The sequence below is a fragment of the Oryza brachyantha genome, chromosome 9 (assembly GCF_000231095.2).
Source record: "Oryza brachyantha chromosome 9, ObraRS2, whole genome shotgun sequence".
Lineage (NCBI taxonomy): Eukaryota > Viridiplantae > Streptophyta > Magnoliopsida > Poales > Poaceae > Oryza > Oryza brachyantha.
This window is the reverse complement of record NC_023171.2, coordinates 11,083,009-11,101,291: the sequence shown is the minus strand read 5'-3', so window position 1 is coordinate 11,101,291 and position 18,283 is coordinate 11,083,009. Positions and strand designations below refer to the sequence as shown.

The 18,283-nt window shown below is 42.6% G+C and overlaps 3 protein-coding genes across 3 annotated transcripts; all 3 read right to left on the bottom strand.

The window, feature by feature from the left end:
• Positions 1-2,632: 2,632 nt before the first annotated feature.
• LOC102711646 (transcription factor bHLH30-like) lies at positions 2,633-3,394 on the bottom strand. Its single transcript, XM_006661262.1, has 2 exons — positions 3,224-3,394; positions 2,633-3,103 (listed from the first exon to the last, which is right to left on the bottom strand). Exons 1-2 carry the CDS (start codon positions 3,392-3,394, stop codon positions 2,633-2,635), a joined length of 642 nt encoding a protein of 213 aa, XP_006661325.1.
• A 4,109-nt stretch (positions 3,395-7,503) lies between these two features.
• Positions 7,504-9,216, bottom strand: LOC102711376 (translation initiation factor IF-2-like). The gene has a single exon (XM_040527508.1). The coding sequence runs from the start codon at positions 9,135-9,137 to the stop codon at positions 7,938-7,940; it is 1,200 nt and encodes a 399-aa protein (XP_040383442.1). The 5' UTR covers positions 9,138-9,216; the 3' UTR covers positions 7,504-7,937.
• Positions 9,217-11,414: 2,198 nt separating this feature from the next.
• On the bottom strand, positions 11,415-12,359 carry LOC102711097 (protein MIZU-KUSSEI 1). Its single transcript, XM_040527686.1, has one exon. It carries the CDS (start codon positions 12,290-12,292, stop codon positions 11,558-11,560), a length of 735 nt encoding a protein of 244 aa, XP_040383620.1. The 5' UTR covers positions 12,293-12,359; the 3' UTR covers positions 11,415-11,557.
• Between the last annotated feature and the right edge of the window lie 5,924 nt (positions 12,360-18,283).

The following is an 18,283-nucleotide window of genomic DNA, read 5'->3' as shown; positions in this document are numbered from 1 at the left end:
TCAACCTCGCCTAACATGAGGTGCGATAAGATGAGATAAACTGTTACCAAACATCTCTTACAGTAACTAAAGAACGTCTTCATATTTTTTGGCCACACCTTAGATATGTTAGCTAAAAATGATGATAATCCTAGGCTGCGTGGGTCACCTAAATAAACAACCACTTAGTATTTTGATTCAGTCCATCTGTGTCTTGGTTTTGGTTTCAGTTTGGTAGGGTTAATCTCATGTGGATAGTTTAGGTAGACTTCAAATAACCTATATACTTGTGAAGGGGAGAGAATGCAATACCCAATCTATTAATAGTCTAGTACGGTTCATATGTGTTCTGCTTTCAGTTTTCATTTGGTAGAGTCCAACATTAGGATTAGAGTGAATTATGCAAATTTAGGAGTTAGGGCGTTACACTCGTCTCTAAATAAGTGTGCACTTAGAATAGTGGGTACTTCCATCAATCACATTTCGTTCAAGTCTCTCTATCTTACCCTAGCCTCAAATATCATAGGTAATTTACTATCATACACTTAAGCGTTGACTACCTTTCCACTCCTAACCATTATTTGTTTCACTACGGTTATCTAGATAATTATATACCAAAATATTGTCTCTCATATGCTAGAAATGTGCTCATTACTACGGTTATCTAGGTAATTTATGTACCAAAGTAATCTACCACATATAGTTAATTTACTATCTTACCTCAAGCCTCAACTATCTTTCATTTATTTCCCTAAAAAAAATATCTTTTCGTTTATAACCATCCCTTATTTAATAGTGTCATCCAGTTTATTCACGTATTAAAATAATTTACCTTTCATATGCTAAAATATGTTCATTTAGCAACCGACCTTTTAATTTACATACCAAATTAATTTGTCGATCATGTGTTAGAAATTGACTTATTTATGGACTGGGGTAGTACTACTATAAATAGTTTAACCATTGTAATGGATGGAAAAACATCACAGATTAGAGGTTCAATCTAATGCAAACAATTTCCACGATGTGTGTTCCTCCTGTACTATTTTCTCTTGTCAGATCACTCCCAAGGGCCAAACTTTGGTTAGCTGCCAATCTTTGCCACTCAAAATGTTAGTAGGTAAGGACATATTTTGAAAGACGATCGAGTATCTAGTTCACCGCCATAGCTATGACTCGTCACACTTTAATCTCGTCTAACTCTTTTGCGTTAAGCCTTATTCAAGTGTTATGAGTATATTATTAACTCCACGTGATAATATTTGGTAGCAAAAAGTGTATAACTATATTGAAAGTGTACCAAATAATGGATATGGATTCTAAACACTTAAGAGGATGTCCACTCGTCCTTTCATGTCATTGAAATAGTTATGAAAAAATGATAAAAATGACAAGATAGAATAATATGTGATATATCACCCACTAACCTAAAATAATGTCAGAGGGAATAAGTGTTGGGTATAGAATAAAAGCTATATATATTCTTCGCAATTATGAGTGTAATCCATCGATGCCATATGAGACCCGACGCTGATGAGATTACTAGAGTAAAAAAAGCAGTCGACACGATACATCATCTTGAATTGACCTGATACATCGAGCTCAACCCTCCCGCTACCCCAGGAACCGCAACCACATTAAAGATCAAATCAAAAACATATCAAGACATTCATCTTGCAATAATAACTCAATCACATCCAAGATCAAATCAAGAACACATCAAGAATTTCATGTCACATATAGATCAACAAATTCAAGATTCATTGAGTTGGTTGACAAACCTAACTCACAGTAACAGATCAACAACACATACATAGATCAATAGCTCACGTTGTCATTGTTGCTTTTGCTCGCTACATGTTGGAGGCCGAGGATGTGGCTGCTGCCGCTTGCGAGGCTAAGGATCCACCTCATCAGTTGTTAATACTTGCCTCTTGTTGTAGGCCAAGAGCGTAGATGCCATTGTTGTTGTTGTCTTCACCGCCTTCGTCCACTTGGTTGCCACTCGCTCGCCGCCAGCTGCCACTCACCCATGACAATTGTATGCGACTTCTGTTGGGAGAGAAAATAAATTAGGAGAGGGAGAGAGAGAGTCTGTTAGAGGGAAGAAAGAGATAAGAGATGGAGATAACGTTAGTAAAACAGTTTCATTGACTGAGTTGACTCGCCTCCATATATATATCAGTGCTAGTTCATATTAAAAACCAACGATGATATGTATATCAATGTTGCTTTTAAAATATGAACCAACACCGATGAGTAGTTATCCTTGCGAGTTATTTACCATGGAGGAAATGCGTATACTCAGAGGCGGTAGAGGCTTCATTAGTATAGGGATCAAAATAATTGATACTGATATCCCTGATGAAATAAAGCGTTTTGTGGTAGTGACTCTACAAATATGTAAATCCAAAGTCGATCTCTAGCAGTTCTAACAAAAAAACAAATTAAACTCTGATTATTGTACGTATATCCATAGTTATATTTAACTCTTTTACTTGTACAAGTTAAATTTAATATTGCATGTTTGTATAATGATATATCAAACATTAATTTATCTGTCATTTTTTTAATTTTTTTATAACCATCTAGATGATACGCTGAAAAATAAAGGATATGACCCTAGGGTTTAAAAGAGTTTCCGGAACCAACCCTAAGTCTCCTTACAGAAATGCGACGAAAAGCGCCGCCGCTTGTAGCCCTCCATGGCAAGCAGCTCCTCCCGGCTGATGATCACGGCGCGAAGCGCGGCCTGCAGCGCCGGCAGGGACGCCACGTTGTCCCCGCCCGCCGCCGTCTGCGTGACGTCGAGCTCCAGGACGCTTCGGATCCTCCCGCCGACGGTGGCGATGTCCGCGCGAACCGCCCTCGTGCCGACGGACCGCACCGCGTTGCCCAGCTCCGTCATGAGCCCCGGGCGGTCGTCACAACACATCCGCGCCTGGACGCGCTTCGCCTTCTCTCCGGCGTCACAGCTGCGCCTGCTCCCTTGCTCCTCCTCCTCCTCTACGATGACCTCGTCGACTTCCCCCGGAACAACCGCGCCGGCGGCCGCGCGGCCCGACTCGCTCCGTAGATCCCGCACGTACCGCACCACCTCCCCGAGCAACGCCGCCTTGTCCATCTGCAAAGTGCAACCACGTACGCCCACGCAGCAGCAAATCAACACGGGCTTGTGCGGCGGTGTGACATGCATGCATGAGATGATGAGAGTATATAGAATCGACTAAGCTAGCTGACGCACTCGGGACGACGAGGGGACGAGGCCTCGCAGCGTGTCGAGGTGGGCGTTGATGCGCTCCCGCCGCTTCCGTTCCGCCTCGCTGTGGCTCCTACTCGCCTCACCCCGCGCTGCTGCCGCCGCCGCCGCGCACTCGCCGTCCACCCCGGCTTTGCCGCTCCATACAGGCACCATCCCAGTATCCCACAGAAAAAAAAGCGTATTGTTATGCCCTCTATCCCAAGCTCGATCGGTTTGAAGAGACAATACATAGGCGGGAAGCCGATCGAGACGTGGTGGCCATGTACGTACGGCTTCACTGTGCTAAGTAGCGGGGCACGTCGGGGCTCGCCGACGCGCGCCGCCGGTGACACACAGACACAGCTTTATTGAGTAGGCTCTCGCATTGACGCTCCGACCTGCGTCGCGGTCGGTCTAGGGCCGTAGAAAACACCCATGTGGTCCTTGACTTTAAGCGGCCATTCACCAATCACCAGGAGCGACCAAACGTCGCAGTTTCTGCCGGGGAGAGGGGAGAAGGGAGCTGCGGGCTCTATCTCGGCTGATGGACCGGTGGATATCCACTGCATTTTTTCGCACGTAAATTGTCGGACGGGCGCAGTGAAAAAGTGTCGGCGAACATAACGCCGGCGCGCTTGCTTACCCTGTATACTTGCTCTATGTAATGACAGTAAGTGGATTTTAAATCCTCGAGGGATGTTTCCTGCATACTATTACATACTATTTAAATAGTTATAAATTTTTTTAAAAAAATATAAAGATAGATTAATATAAGATATATCACTACACAAACACGCAAGTTCAAATATGATTCCTACAATTCATAACAAAAATAATAAATATGATTGTGAGTATACATATATTATTTATAGTTCAATTTGTTATTTTTATTATGGATTATAAAAGTCATATTTAAACTTGCATGTTTGTGTAGTGATATATCTTATATTAATATATCTTTACAAATTTTTTAAATTTTTTTGATAACTATTTAAATAACATGTATTAGATGAGAGGATATTCACTCGAGGGTTTAAAATACTTTCCTGTAACAATGGCCACTCGCCTCTAGCTAGGTTACAAAGCAACAAGCAGCAAGGGAAAAACAAGGGCGAAAAGGCTGCGACGAGTACATGCCGGTTAATGATCAGACAGGGTTGTAATTTGAAATCGCCAGTAGCATCCATCATAGATTATTAGATTCATACTAAAAGTCATACTAGATCTAGTACAAAACACTAACGAGCACTGGCAGTTCGTGTACTAAGGCCCCGTTTAGGATACATTTAGTTCTCAAAAACTTTTTTTAAAAACATCACATTGAATTTTTAGATATCTAAATAAAGCATTAAATATATATAAACATTAAAACTAATTCACAGTTATGGAGGAAACAGTACGAATATTTTGAGCATAATTAGGACGTGATTAGCCATAAGTGCTACAGTAACCACCATATGTTAATGATGGATTAATTAGACTCAAAAGATTCGTCTCGTGGTTTGCTGGCGAAATCTGAAATTTGTTTTATAATTAGACTATGTTTAATACTTTAAATGTGTGTTTAAAGTTTTGATGTGATGTTTTTGTAAATTTTTTTTTTGCAAACTAAACAAGGCCTTAGTTCCTAAAAATTTCCGTGCTCACATATCATATCGAATCTTTGTACATATATATAGAGTATTAAATATAGTTAAAAATAACTAATTGCATAGTTTGGAAGGAATTTGCGACAGAAATCTTTTAAGCCTAATTAGGTTATGATTAGCCATAACTACATATGTGCTAATAACAGATTAATTAGACTTAAAAAATTCGTCTCGTGGTTTCTTAATACTCTATATAATTAGTTGATGAAATAATCTTTTAATATTGATGTGACACCTAACCCAAAAGTTTTTGCGAACTACACAAGTTCTAAGGTGAGCTGGTTTTTCTGGAGTACCGTGTTGCTGCAGTTCTGTGGCGTGGCATCGTTTCTTTCTCCGTTCCAGCACTAGGGAGTCTGGCACTCTGGTCCTCAATCCCTTTTAGATCCAGGGCATCAGGAGCTGTCGAGGGCTCAAGTGGCGACTGGCGAGCGATGCAGGCAGCAAACAGGGCGTATGTACCTGTATTCCTGCAATCCTGCCACGGCCTTCAATGCCGTCCTGAGCAATTGATGGATACTCTCAGGGGGAGTTGCATCCTGTAAAACCGCAGCCCCGGCACGCTGTTTTTGTAAATAACTCTGCTTCGAGTTCCAGCAGTTGAGTAATGGTTAGTAGCAAGATAAGTCTGCCTTGACTGGTTGAAACCGTTACAGAGATGAGGGGATTTGGCTCTTTTGACGTGAGGATTGGAGAACTCAATTGCCTAAGAAAATGTTTCCTATTGAGCTCTTCGTTTTATAGCAGAATACAGGGAAATATTCAGTAGGGTTGAATTTCTATGACCTGATTTTTAAGGTGCTAGACCTCTTGGAAACTTTCTTTCAATTTATTTTTTCCAGTGGTGTAACCAAAGTGCTTTTCTTAGGACACCGTATCACTTCAATTCCAGCATTATTCCACGGAGCCGGTCGCAGCTGATCAACCCGGTCACCAAGAAGCGCAGCCTTGCGGGGGGGTCGGGGGTCCAGCTGTTGCTACATTAATAGGGTTGCGTCGTCGACTGTTAGGTTCTACCATCCTGTCCCCGTAACCATAGCAGTGAAATATTCTTATCCCTATTTGCACAAACGTGCAAGGATTTCTCTCTGTCGCATCCTCACAAGGGTACGGGTTACCCGACGAGTGCCCATACTTGACAACGACGAGCTAGCGACGACGACGACCTCGTCGAAGCGGCAGCACGATGAGCTGTGCGATGACTACGAGCTGTATGACAATGGCGACCTCGCCGCGAAGCGGCAGCGCGGTGAGGGGCTTGCATGCCAAGGATGGCACCGCCCGTTAGTAGCACAGACGGCGGCTAATGCCCTAGCGGTCTCGCGCCTTCCGTGGTTCGGTCGTTCGGCGAGGATGGATTGAAGAAAAAGAGAGAATATGAGAAAGAGAGAAGGCAAACTTAAAAGAGTACAACGAAGACGATGGTCTGGTTATGAACTTCATGGGCGGATGAGCGAGTGGTGCTGCTAGGGTTTTTATTTGCTTCTCTTCTTATATATGGATGCTAGTTGGGCCTAATGGGTTGGTATTTCTATTGGGCTAGCTGCTGAGGGATATGTATATATGCACAGTGAATGCGGATATCCACGGGTATACGAGAACTGGGGCTGGGGAACGTCCCCGCCCCTGCCTTACCCTACAGGGAAACTTTAAGCCGATATTAGCCCCATGTATACTGATCTCAACCTACTCTTATATCCTAATAGACTTTTTACCAGTTGGAGATCGAGGTTCGAGGCCCCACTGCCATCCCTAGCTCCTACTGGTGTCATAGCTCTATCTAGCTCCTATGGGCTTCTCACGATTAAAACCTCAGGCTTTTTAAATAGGACCTAAGTCTATGATTTACCATGGGTATTTGTTGACAGGGTGATTGTTTGGGTTTTTTTAGGAAAAAAACAAGCCGTATATTTGCAAACAATATTTTATAAATAAAACTTGTATATACGTATTTTTAGCGATCTAAAAGACTAAAAAGTAAACTATGATAACCCTGTCCCCCAAAAGCAACTCGAAATTTAAAGTTGAAAATTTAAATTTTGACTCATAAGCATAAGCAAAAGTGAAAAGATGAAAAAACGATGCGCAATCCTTCTGCGCATTCCCTGAAAAAAATCATGTGTTTTCTTTTCTGTTCTCCATTATTGCTATCATGAACATAGAAACATCACAACGCTCTTAATCTCGCGTACTGCTCAGTAAAGAACTGAATGCGCCGGTGGACTTCCAATAGAATCAGATTTACGAGTCATAGCTAGACATGCGAGTAATTAGCCCAATGAAGGACGCAGGCAATATAAAAATAGCAAATGCTGCCGCAAGCATGCAAACACAGTTGCTACCAAGCTGTACCGATGAATCATCAACAGGTACATGCTTGTTGCCCTCTATGGCAGGTACCTGATATGCACATAGGGATCACGTCAACTAAATAAACAGCAGTAATTCAGCAGAAAAATGAGAAAAGTAGGGATGGAACAGGTGGTCAATAATTCAGCCCAAGAAAGAAAAAAGTAGGGATGTAATGCCTAGGTTTAAAGGAAACAAGTATACAAGTATTCATTGCATGATGGAATAATTAGGACATCAAAGAGAAATATTCTGGTGCTTGAATATCAGCATGAGCAGAATTGGCTGGGAAAATGAACTCTGATTCATTGCTGCAAGTTTGCAATCCTACCTAGTGTACCTAGAGAAGAACTTATAGTAGCATCAAATTTAAAAATGTACAATGCATGGTACTAAATCGCTATCCCAATAATCTTATATCAGCTCAGCTAGCTCAAAGGAAGTCAACGAAATTAGATAACATACAGCAGGTAACTGCTAACATCTAAAGCATAACAACAGCGATGTAATACAACCCAGCATCTGAGCAAAATACTGCCTGAAAAACTAAGTTTCTATCACCATTGCAATGCTTCTCAATGTAGGATCCTGTCAGCTACAAACGAGCATTCAACCTACAGATAAATGCTTCAGTGGATTACAATGACAGCAGGATCAAACGAATAGCCCAACAAACCCATCTGGTCAATAATCATACCAATCACCTTCATTGGTATCATTCACAAATTCTTCTTATTCTTACTGCCTTTTGGACGACCACGCTTCTTTGCCCCCACCTTTACTCTCACAGGTTTTGCTGGTTTCGGTGCATATTGCACCTCCACTGCAGCTCTAACCGGCGCCCCATTCGCAGCACCAACTGCAGCATCACCTTCCACACCACCAGTGGTTCCATGCCATGGTGTATTCAGCTGATCAGTTCCTTGCTGCTGCGAGTTCATCAGTTTCTCGAAGCCAGGACAGCCAGGGAACCCGACAGGGAAGAACCCCCAGGTGCAGTAGTACATGTCAGTACCCGGAACAATGGGTGGCGGCTCGGCCATTTCCTCGGCTACAAATGGCTGGCGGCAGCTAGGGCACATCACCTTTCGCGCCTCATAGAGGCGGTCGTACTGGTGAATGTGGCAGCAGCTCATGCACACCGTCCAAAATGTAGGCGAAGGTGGCGCGACAGGCTCAACCGGCGGGGCGGCTGCAGCGGCGGGTGGCTGCGGAGCCACCCGCGGCGGTGGAGTTGATTGAGGGGCAGGCGCTGCTCTCGGTGGAACTGATTGGGGAGCCGCCCTTGGTGGAGTTGATTGGGGAGTCGCCCACGGTGGAGTTGACTGAGGAGCGGCCCTCGGTGGAGTTGGCTGGGGAGCAGGTTTTGGTGGAGTTGGCTGTGGGGGAGGCTGCCGCGGCTGTTGCATTGGAGCCGGGGGATGGTACGCGCGAGCTGCGGCCGCTGCAGCGGCGGCCGCGGCGGCAGCGGCAGCGGCAGCGGCAGCGGCGTCGAGTTCGGCGTCAAGGGCGGATTTAAGGATGGGATCGGAGAGGAAGGCACAGGAATCGGCTACGAGGCGGGCGGCCTCGGCGAAGGAGAGCGAGCAGGGGCGGTCGGGGTGGGAGCGATTGAGGAGGAAGAAGAGACGGCTGTACTGGGCATGGATGGCGTCCGGACGGCGGGCGGCAGGGTTGGCCGGATCGAGGCCGAGGACAGCGTAGGGATCGGGCTGACCGTTGGGGATGCGGCGGCGCTGGGCGGCGAGGAGGACGTCGGCGGCCGCGAGGAGGTCGTTGGCGCCCGGGACGAGGGGGTCGGTGCCGAGCGCCTGGGAGACGAACTCCTTGCAGCCCTCGAGGTCCCGCGCCACCAGGAGCTTCTCTGCCACCCGCATCCACTGCTCCGCCTGCGCCCTCGCGGCGGCGGCCGGATCCATCGCCGAGGAGGAGCGGAGGGGACGACCGGCGAGAGTGGGCTGGGGGATTCGGCGGATGGATTTGGTGTGCCGCAGTTGGGTGCGTGTAGCGAATATTCTCAAGCATGCGCGGATCAGCGGATGTGGTCAGGCCCATAGCATATTGGGCTTTGACCGTATGTCCTAACCAGGCCTTGTATTTCGGTCCTAGCCCATAAACATGTATGGGCTGGGTGATAGAACTTGGGCCGAATTTAGCCCAATTACTGTGGACAGTCCAGTCATCCTGCATTCCGCTCATTATCATTGAAGCTAAATCCTCACAAAAATGAGGTAAATTTGTACCATCAAGCCTCCAGAGTCATGAGCTAATTTGACGCCCAACAAGAACAAGAGGGTACGACAACAAGCTGGAAAAATTGTGTTGCATGCCAGCATGGCAGCATCCAAACACAGCGTATCATCAGGAATTTTTTTTATCATCTCTTGGCGTGTGTATCATTTTTTTTTAATCATCAGCTCAAGCTTTTGGATTGAAGTGGCAATTGGCATATGCAACTTTGAAGTTTTTTACATCTGTTTCAACATCAATGTACATCTATGAACTTTGAACTACCCAACACTAAAATAGTTCCTGCTGGAACAATCTGATGAACCCAGATCATACATGGTGGCCCAGTATTAGACTACACTGCCCTGTAGGTCGCTCATCTTGAAGGATGTACCGAACAAGTTATTGCAGGACCAAACTCTGTCCAAGGGAAACTGGGAGATGCATGGATCTGCAATTCATACTCTGCCGTAGATTATCCGGTGCTGCAGATTATTGATAGCTAGCTCTTCCAGCACGTCTCATATGGCCACCACCAGGCGCAAGCTACTTTCTGCACAGAGTATATTTCCGACAAATTTATACTCAAACACCTCCATCTTTTCGCTTTTATGGGTTAAAATTTGAATTTTCACCTTTAAATTTAATATTGATTTTTAGAGTTTTTTACCGAAGTTTATTTTCCAACCTTAGATCTTTAAATCACTAAGAATAAATATATAAAAGTTTAATCTATAAACTATTTTATGTTTGTAAAAAAGTCGTTTGACTCAATCACCCCTTAAAACTATTATTTTTTAACGGGTATAGATCCAAGAACCAAACAGTGAGTGGATTGGTGAACTTCTTCTTCCTCGAACCCCTTTTTCCACATTCTCCATGGTGATCAGCATGTAGGGGCCTCGAGTCCCGTGCTCGATCAACCCTTGTATCCATTCCACGGGTACTCTAATTTGCTTCTCTCAATTTGTCGCCCAAATAGTTTAATTTAAGAAACTATGTATTGAAGTTTGAGAAAGTGGAAGATAAGTGTATTGGAGTTTTAAAAAATGGAGACAAATGCAATGTAGTTTGAGAAAGTGAAATCATATTAATTTTTTTGTTTATGCATCAGTATGTATAAATATGTTTAAAGTAAAGTCTTTGAGGGATTAATGAATTTGAAGATGAAAAATTTATGCATGGTTGAAATACTATTAAAAGTACATGTAAAAATATTTTTTTGGAATTTTTTGTGATATTTATTAGTTGATGTGCATTGTGTGTGCACATGATACATTCCCATCAAATAAGCTATCCCCAAACTATCTGCTCTATCAATATAACAAGAAAAAAAATCTTGCCTCTTTTTTCAAAAGCATTTTGCATCACAATATACCATCCATTTGTCACGTATTAATGGGGTGTTTTTTTTTTCAATTTGTGCCTCCAGGATGGTAGTAAACTAGCTTAAATATGCAATCTAACCAAATTGTGACACAGTCATCGCATTTGGCGACTCTGTTAAATTAGTATTCAAATTATAGATTGAATACACACGTAATATTTTCCTCTCCCACGAAATTTTTGTACCTTAAAGGTCCGAATTATATCGACAATCAATATGGAGATGGGACGTACTGTTTCAAAATTATGAACACTGTACCTACCAGCTTGCACATGCACCACTTAAAGAGCAACCATTATGGTACGGTGCATGCTCCATCACAATCCACATCTTAACGCTATTATTCGCATCTTTGCAGAAAATATCGATTACAGCCATAACACACGAAAGAATTAATTCATCATGTTATTAAAAGTTTAGTCTTGAAAGGGGGAAAATATTGGGCATATGAAAATTTCAGAAAGTTAATCACTCTAGTGCAATATATAACCTGCACATGCTCCCAATTCGATCACCACATGACATACAAAATTAACTGTCTAACTGAAGATCGAGATACATACAAATTACTAACTGAAATACTGAATTATGGATATTTTCTGTTTCCACCATTAAGTTTAATCTGTCTGCACACACAAGAGTGTATTCACAAAGAGAAGGTAAAGCTGTATATATGTATTTCGATCGATTTAGGTGAAGTACTCTATACTAACTTTGATATCATTATTTCATCCTTACTAGGAAAATGCTCAGCTCCGGCGCGCTGCCATCGCCGGCGCCGTCGCCGCCGACGCCGCCCTCGCTGGGGTTGATCATGTAGAACGCCTCGGAGTCTTTGGAACCGACGACGCGCTCGACGCGGGCGCGCACGTACGTGAGCTCCCCGTCGGGCCCCGCGGGGACGCCGCCCTCCTTCTCGGGCGCGGCCGGCAGCACGCCGGCGCCCATGGAGACGCCGCGCAGCAGGCGCAGCACGTGGCGCTCGTCGTCGGAGGCCTCCTTCCGGCGGATGGCGTAGCCGGCCTTGCGGCCGTTGCAGTAGACGGCCCAGACGTACTCCTCCACGAGCCGGCGGCGCGCGCTGCGGGTGTCGCTCTCCAGCGCCAGCTTCACCACCCCGGAGGAGATCTCCTTGTGCAGCGCGCTGGTCAGCATGGGGAGCTCGATGAGGAACACCGGCGGCGCGCGCGTGTCCTCGTGGATGGCCAGGCTCACGCGTCCGCGCCGGTGCCCGAACAGCGTCACCGTCGTGGCGTGGTCGGCGAGGAGCGCCCTGTTCTGCCGGCCGAGCAGCGCCACCATCTTGCACCCCGATGTCAGCATGGGCATGAGCTTGAACATCTTGAAGATCCCACCACCACCACCTCCGCCACCACCGTCCCCGGTCTTCGTACGGCGGCCATTGGTGGACGGCCGGAGCAGCGACCGGAGAGTGGGGCCGTCGACGAAGGACGGCATTGGACAGAGCTCGTTAGCTCGGTGCTCGCCGATCGAGTAGGTGCAGCTAGCTAGCTTAGCTAGTGATTCTTTTCTCCTAAGCAAAGAGGGCCTGCCTCTCATGTGGATATATACTCCCTCGTATGGTCTATATGAGTGCGACCCAACATGCTATTAATTGTGTTAAATTCTACCGTCCACGATGTTTATGGATAAGGTTTTACATTTTACTGGTAGTATTTTATTTTTTTTCAATCTCCCTATGACTCTCACCCAAAAAGTAATATATTTTATACTCTTATTGGTGATTTATATGGCTATGGACTAGTTTAGTATTAATATTATAGAGACCATACTAATAATACACATAAGAACATCTATTATAAAAGGAGTTTACACGCTATCTCTCACGGCTAGAAATTCTAAGATTAATTAAAAAATAAGCAAAAAAAGATCAAAGAGATAAAAGGGAGAAACATCGATCTACCTGAAACCCCAAAAATACAACCCAAGACATCCTGATTTTTATCTCTATTTCTTTATTAACTAACAAAGAAATAAATGGAAGATAAAAGATAAAAATAAATGATAAATATTACTAGCTGCGTAATATATGCGGGCTACCATACTAGTTTATTTTTATTGTGTAATAACTACTACCTCCGTTTCATAATGTAATATTTTATTATCCTAAATTCATATAGAAATCAATGAATCTATATATATATATATATATATATATATATATATATATATAAACAATATACATTGGTTAATAGATAAATCTAAGCATAACTAAAACTTCTTACATTATGAAACGGAGGGAGTATTTTTATAGCATATTATGATGCCCATCATCAGCTATCCACACGACGATCGAGCTACTGATCATCCGTCGAGCTGGAAAATGAGAGGTTGAGTGGTAGCTGTTGCGTTAGTAGAAATCTAATTCATTAAAATTTCGTCCAGTAAAACAGAAAAATTATAAGTTTCTAAAATGATAGATAAGAATACCGTGAATAAAGCCCTTTGTGACCCCATAAAAGGAGTTATGTGAAGCTTCATCGTCGTAACTCGTACGTGCCCATCGTTTTGCCTGTTTGGATCGATCGATCCCGATCGTCACTTGGATTTTCTGACCGTGACCTGACCTGACTGTGTGGAGCGTCGACTCTGCAGATCGACATGGTACGATCCGTGGGTTGCTGGTACATCTGACGAATGACGTAGTTCTGTCGATGAGAGGAACAGTTTTCGATCGGATTCATCAGTCAGATCGGTTTTCATCTCTCCGAGAGTGTCGATCGAGAATGGCACAAAAGGATGGCCGATACATGGATGGAGTCGGACATATTCGGCTACATACCCTCTCCATGTCTATCTGATATTACAATTTTTTTTGTTTTTTAAAAATTAAACTTGTCTATGTTGATCATATTTATAGAAAAAAAAATGTACCAATACTTTTGTAATATAAAACAAACATACTATCAAAATATATTTAATGTTAAATTTAATAAAACCATTTTAGTGTTTTAGATATTGCCCTATTTTTATATAAACATGGCCAAACTTAAGCAAGTTTGATTTTTTTAAAAATAGAAAGAAAAACTAAAAACGGAGGGAGTAACTGCATGCTAGATTGTTGTTTTGTGAAATGAGCATGTATTTGGAAATGTATGCAATGCAAATATATACTAGTTGAACGTGATAAAGTAGCTAGGTTAAGTTGGTGACCAGGCTAAATGGACTACTCTTGAGAACCATGAGCCAGGCCCACAATCATGTGAACTCCACATGTGTTAGGTCTAGTCAAATATTTAGATGCTTTTATTCTTCTCATTTTGAAATGCTCTAAAGAAAGGACAAGGTGACTATTACTGAGGACACAAAAGCATTTTTTTCTCCATCATGTACTGCCTAAGAATATGGTTATCTAGCTTGCATATATGTACTATATGCTTTCGGTGATAGTATTAGAAACTTGTAACTCTACTAACTTACTAGTTCATTCCGTATCGAGGCTTGTGATCATCAAGCCAACAACTTTAATTTTGGACCATGGACGCACGACGGGATCGATAGAGACATTATGAACAATGTAAGAAGGACCACTTGTGGCGGTGCAGGATGGAAGAATGGCTGCTTTTTCTCGTTCGGCATGTGTCTCTCCATCACTCCATCAGCTACCCTGCCTGAAGGTTGTTGTCAACATGTCTTAGTGTCATGGGTTCTGTAGCCTTCTCTTATCTTTTGTTGATCTCCGTATCAAACAGCAGCACTTAGTTTGGCTTATCACAGGCTTAGCTTCCTTTAGTTATTCCTACATTTCTTCTTTGCAATAGAGATGATCTTGTTTAAAATTTTCTGCTTTGATCGATCACTAATATAGAGTTGATTGTTTCAAGTTTATCAAATTGATCCTTAATTAAACATTGAGCAATTTTACAGTCTTTGAGAAGATACCAAGAGGTACCAAAATTTTAGTGTAAAATTTTGATACCTCTTGATATCTACTCAAGGACTGTAAAATTGCTCTTAAACATTACACATATGTGTAGGGTTGAGAAGGGAATAGTATGCCTTGGAGGTGATTGGGTTAACCAAGATGGCGGTGTTCTAAGAGAGGTTGGCCATTCAAAAGCCATAGGTTTAGGAGGGGGAAGAAGAGGACACGGCAAAATAATAACTGTTATGAAAAATAGACCAAATTCGGTTATGCATTTAATTTTCTAACAATAACGAAATGGTTTATTATTACTTTTAGTTTGCCAGGTGCTTCAGCAGTGTATAATCCCTATTCATATACTACTACACTTGCGTGTGAATCCTGAAAGCAAAATAATTTCTCTTGCTTCTTTGTTCCCGGGGCATTTCATTGCGTGGTGATTTTATCAGCTTAGGATGCATCGCTTTCCCTGCCCAAGCCGTGGGATCAGCCCTGTGATCTTGTCCATGCAATGAAGCAAAGTGAATTATTGAGATCCAATGGAATGCATGCTAGCTTGCTTGTGGATGTCCATGCACATGGTGTGTTTTGATCACTCGATGCTGATGCATGCATAGGCACGTTGTTCCTGGCTGTTTATTAGTTAGTACTTAAGCTAGGTAGGTTCTAATTCATATTCAGCCTGCTGGGTGACCAATTCTAAAGGGATCATGAGCAGTATCTAGTTCAAGATAAGACGATCAGCTCTTTATAAAAGCAAATTCTCTTTCTTCATTTAAGGGATCTCGACCAATCATATGTTAGGCTGTTAGGCAGTAATCAATAATGCAGCTTAAGCAGCTTTTGATCACGGTGGTAGTGTACATGTATTGGCATTCACCAATTTTTTTTTACGGAAAATCGGTTTTATGATATCAAAGAACAGGAGTTTAAAAATAAAAAAATACCACTGGAAGTCACCGGTGCAATTTTGTTACCACTGAATGTTTACCTCTTGTTCCTCCTATACCACTTTCATCAACATAGGCAGGGGCGGTTCCAGAAAAAATATTATGAAGGGTTAAAAAAAAAAGAACTAAAGACCCATGAACGTTGATGTCTGATTCCAGATCTTCTTCTCTTTAGTAATATCAGAAATTTTATTAGAGAGCTAAGAGGTGCTTAAGTGGCGCGGATCAGGTAGGGAGGTTGAAGCCCACCTAGCCCAGCGGTAAATCTGCCACTGAACATAGGCTAGTTTTTTTACTCCAATATCCGCTTCACCTCTTCAGGTCACCACAACACCTCGTCAAGTTGCACGGTGTGTGAGGGGACGGAGATAATGTGAGTAGAAGATAACATCAACAATATCCTGGAAGGTGATGCCAAAAGCAATAAGAGGGAGGGTGAGGAGTTGGATTAGGTTTAATGCTCTATAAGCACCGTTTACACATTAGGAAGGAAATTAGGCACCTAACAAATAAATATTGTATTATAGATTTCTAACCAACCTGTCTTTGATAGACGGGAAGAATATGTGCAGTTTAATATCAAAGTATACATGTGTACCAAAAATGTTGTAATATTGTATTGGAAAATATGGTACCTCCCAATACTACTCGCTAGCACACTGCACACTTCAAGCGTCTTGGTCCACAAATTAAATATACTATTTCCATCTAATACTGCAAATAATTAAATATACTATTTCCATTAAAAATTTATTGGTTGTGTACCTTATGATTGAGGATGAGGATGTTAAACATTTTCATTATCTATAAACTTACTCCCTCCATCCCAAAACAAACCAATCTTTCGATTTTCGTGTTCAGCGTTTGACCATCCATCTTATTTAAAGAAAAATTAAGAAATTGGAAAAAAATAGTCACACGTAAAGTACTATTTATGATTCATCATCTAATAAAAACAAAAATATTAATTATAATTTTTTAATAAGACGAATAGTCAAATATTATAGGTAAAAAGTAAAAGAGCGGTCTGTTTTGGGATGGATGGAGTACGTACTGGCCAATCTCTAACGTACGGGTCATATGAAACCATAGTATGCGACGGTAATACAACTACCCCATTACACCAATTAAATGCACCCTGATACCGAAGTGCTTGTAATGCATGCGAGGGTCCCCAACGTCCCATTGGGACATGGTCATCTCATTCTGCCATTGTTGTTGACGTCTCTCATAACACACACTCTCTCACCTTTTTAGCGTCTCGACTCTCGACATTGAACTATAAGAAAATAAGATTACTTCCTCTTGTCATAAAAAATGATATTCGGGATAAAATTTGATCAAACATTGATTTAACGCTTCTGATTGTTAACTTCTAAATAATGCTTACTAGTTTATGAGAACAGACGGGAGATATGTGTAATGTGTGGATTTACGTTAAAATGTAGAGCAATTTAACAATTCTTGAGTACCTAAGGTATCAAATTTAATACTAAAATTTTAGTATATCCTGGTATCTTCCCAAGAACTATAAAATTGCTATAAATTGTATTACCATAATATAATAAACATTAGATATTTTACATAGTTAAACGTTTAAAAGATTTATAAAATTTTAACTTAAACATCAAATATCTAGCATAATTATCACTGTGCCATTTCGGACGCAGTTTTAGAACGATACGTACGTCAGGAAGGAGTACGTGAAAACGAATGATCTAGAGTTAGCATGTTTGGTGACTAGAGAGAAAGCTGGCAAGCAGCTACTCCAACCATATGGTCGATCTAATCATGCTAGAAAACAGGATCGAACTAGCAAGCATTTAGGAGACGCTGGTCCACAGTCCATCCATCGCCAAAGCATCCATGTGACGCTGTACCTAAGCTTTGCTCTAAACTACTCCCTCCGTTTTATATTGTAAAACTTTCTAGGTTTGTCCAGATCTATCTATGTATATGTTTCTATGTGCGTCTAGATAAATTAGCACACGTATAAATCGAGACAAGACCAAAAAGTCTTATAACGTGAAACGGAGAAAATACTTGGAAGGCCGGCCGGCCGGCCTGTGCTTGGCTCGCCCTCGCTGGCTCGCTGTCCGCGCAGTGCCGGCCTCGCTGGCTCGCTCCTAGCACGCTAGCTGCCCCACGCATGCTTTCCGGTCTCCTGTTACTTAACGCCCCATGCCGGAGACATGCCCGGCCGGCGAGGTGCGCTTGCCGATTGCCGTCGCGGCACGCCTGTGATTCGTTGGGCCACCGGACACTTCGCCGGCCGATCCTGTCTCCGGGACCGTTTCTACCTCTTGCATTATTGCTCATAAATTTCTCCGCTGAAATCAATCATGCAAAGTAAGGAGTAGTACTGAAGCTCAAGATCGATGATATATGTGCCCCCTCTGTTTTTTTTGTTTGTTTTTTGTTTTTTGCATACAGTTAGATTACATCATCTGCCAGTTAAAAAGATGCTTTAGGCTTGATCGGTACGGTATATGTGATGAGCAGCTGGAGATAATAGAAATGATTAGCTTATTTCGCAGTTCGCACGATTGCGTTTGGGAGCTGTCTGCTGCCAAAATGTGTCGGGAATTGAGATGGTGATGCGTACTGTTTCAC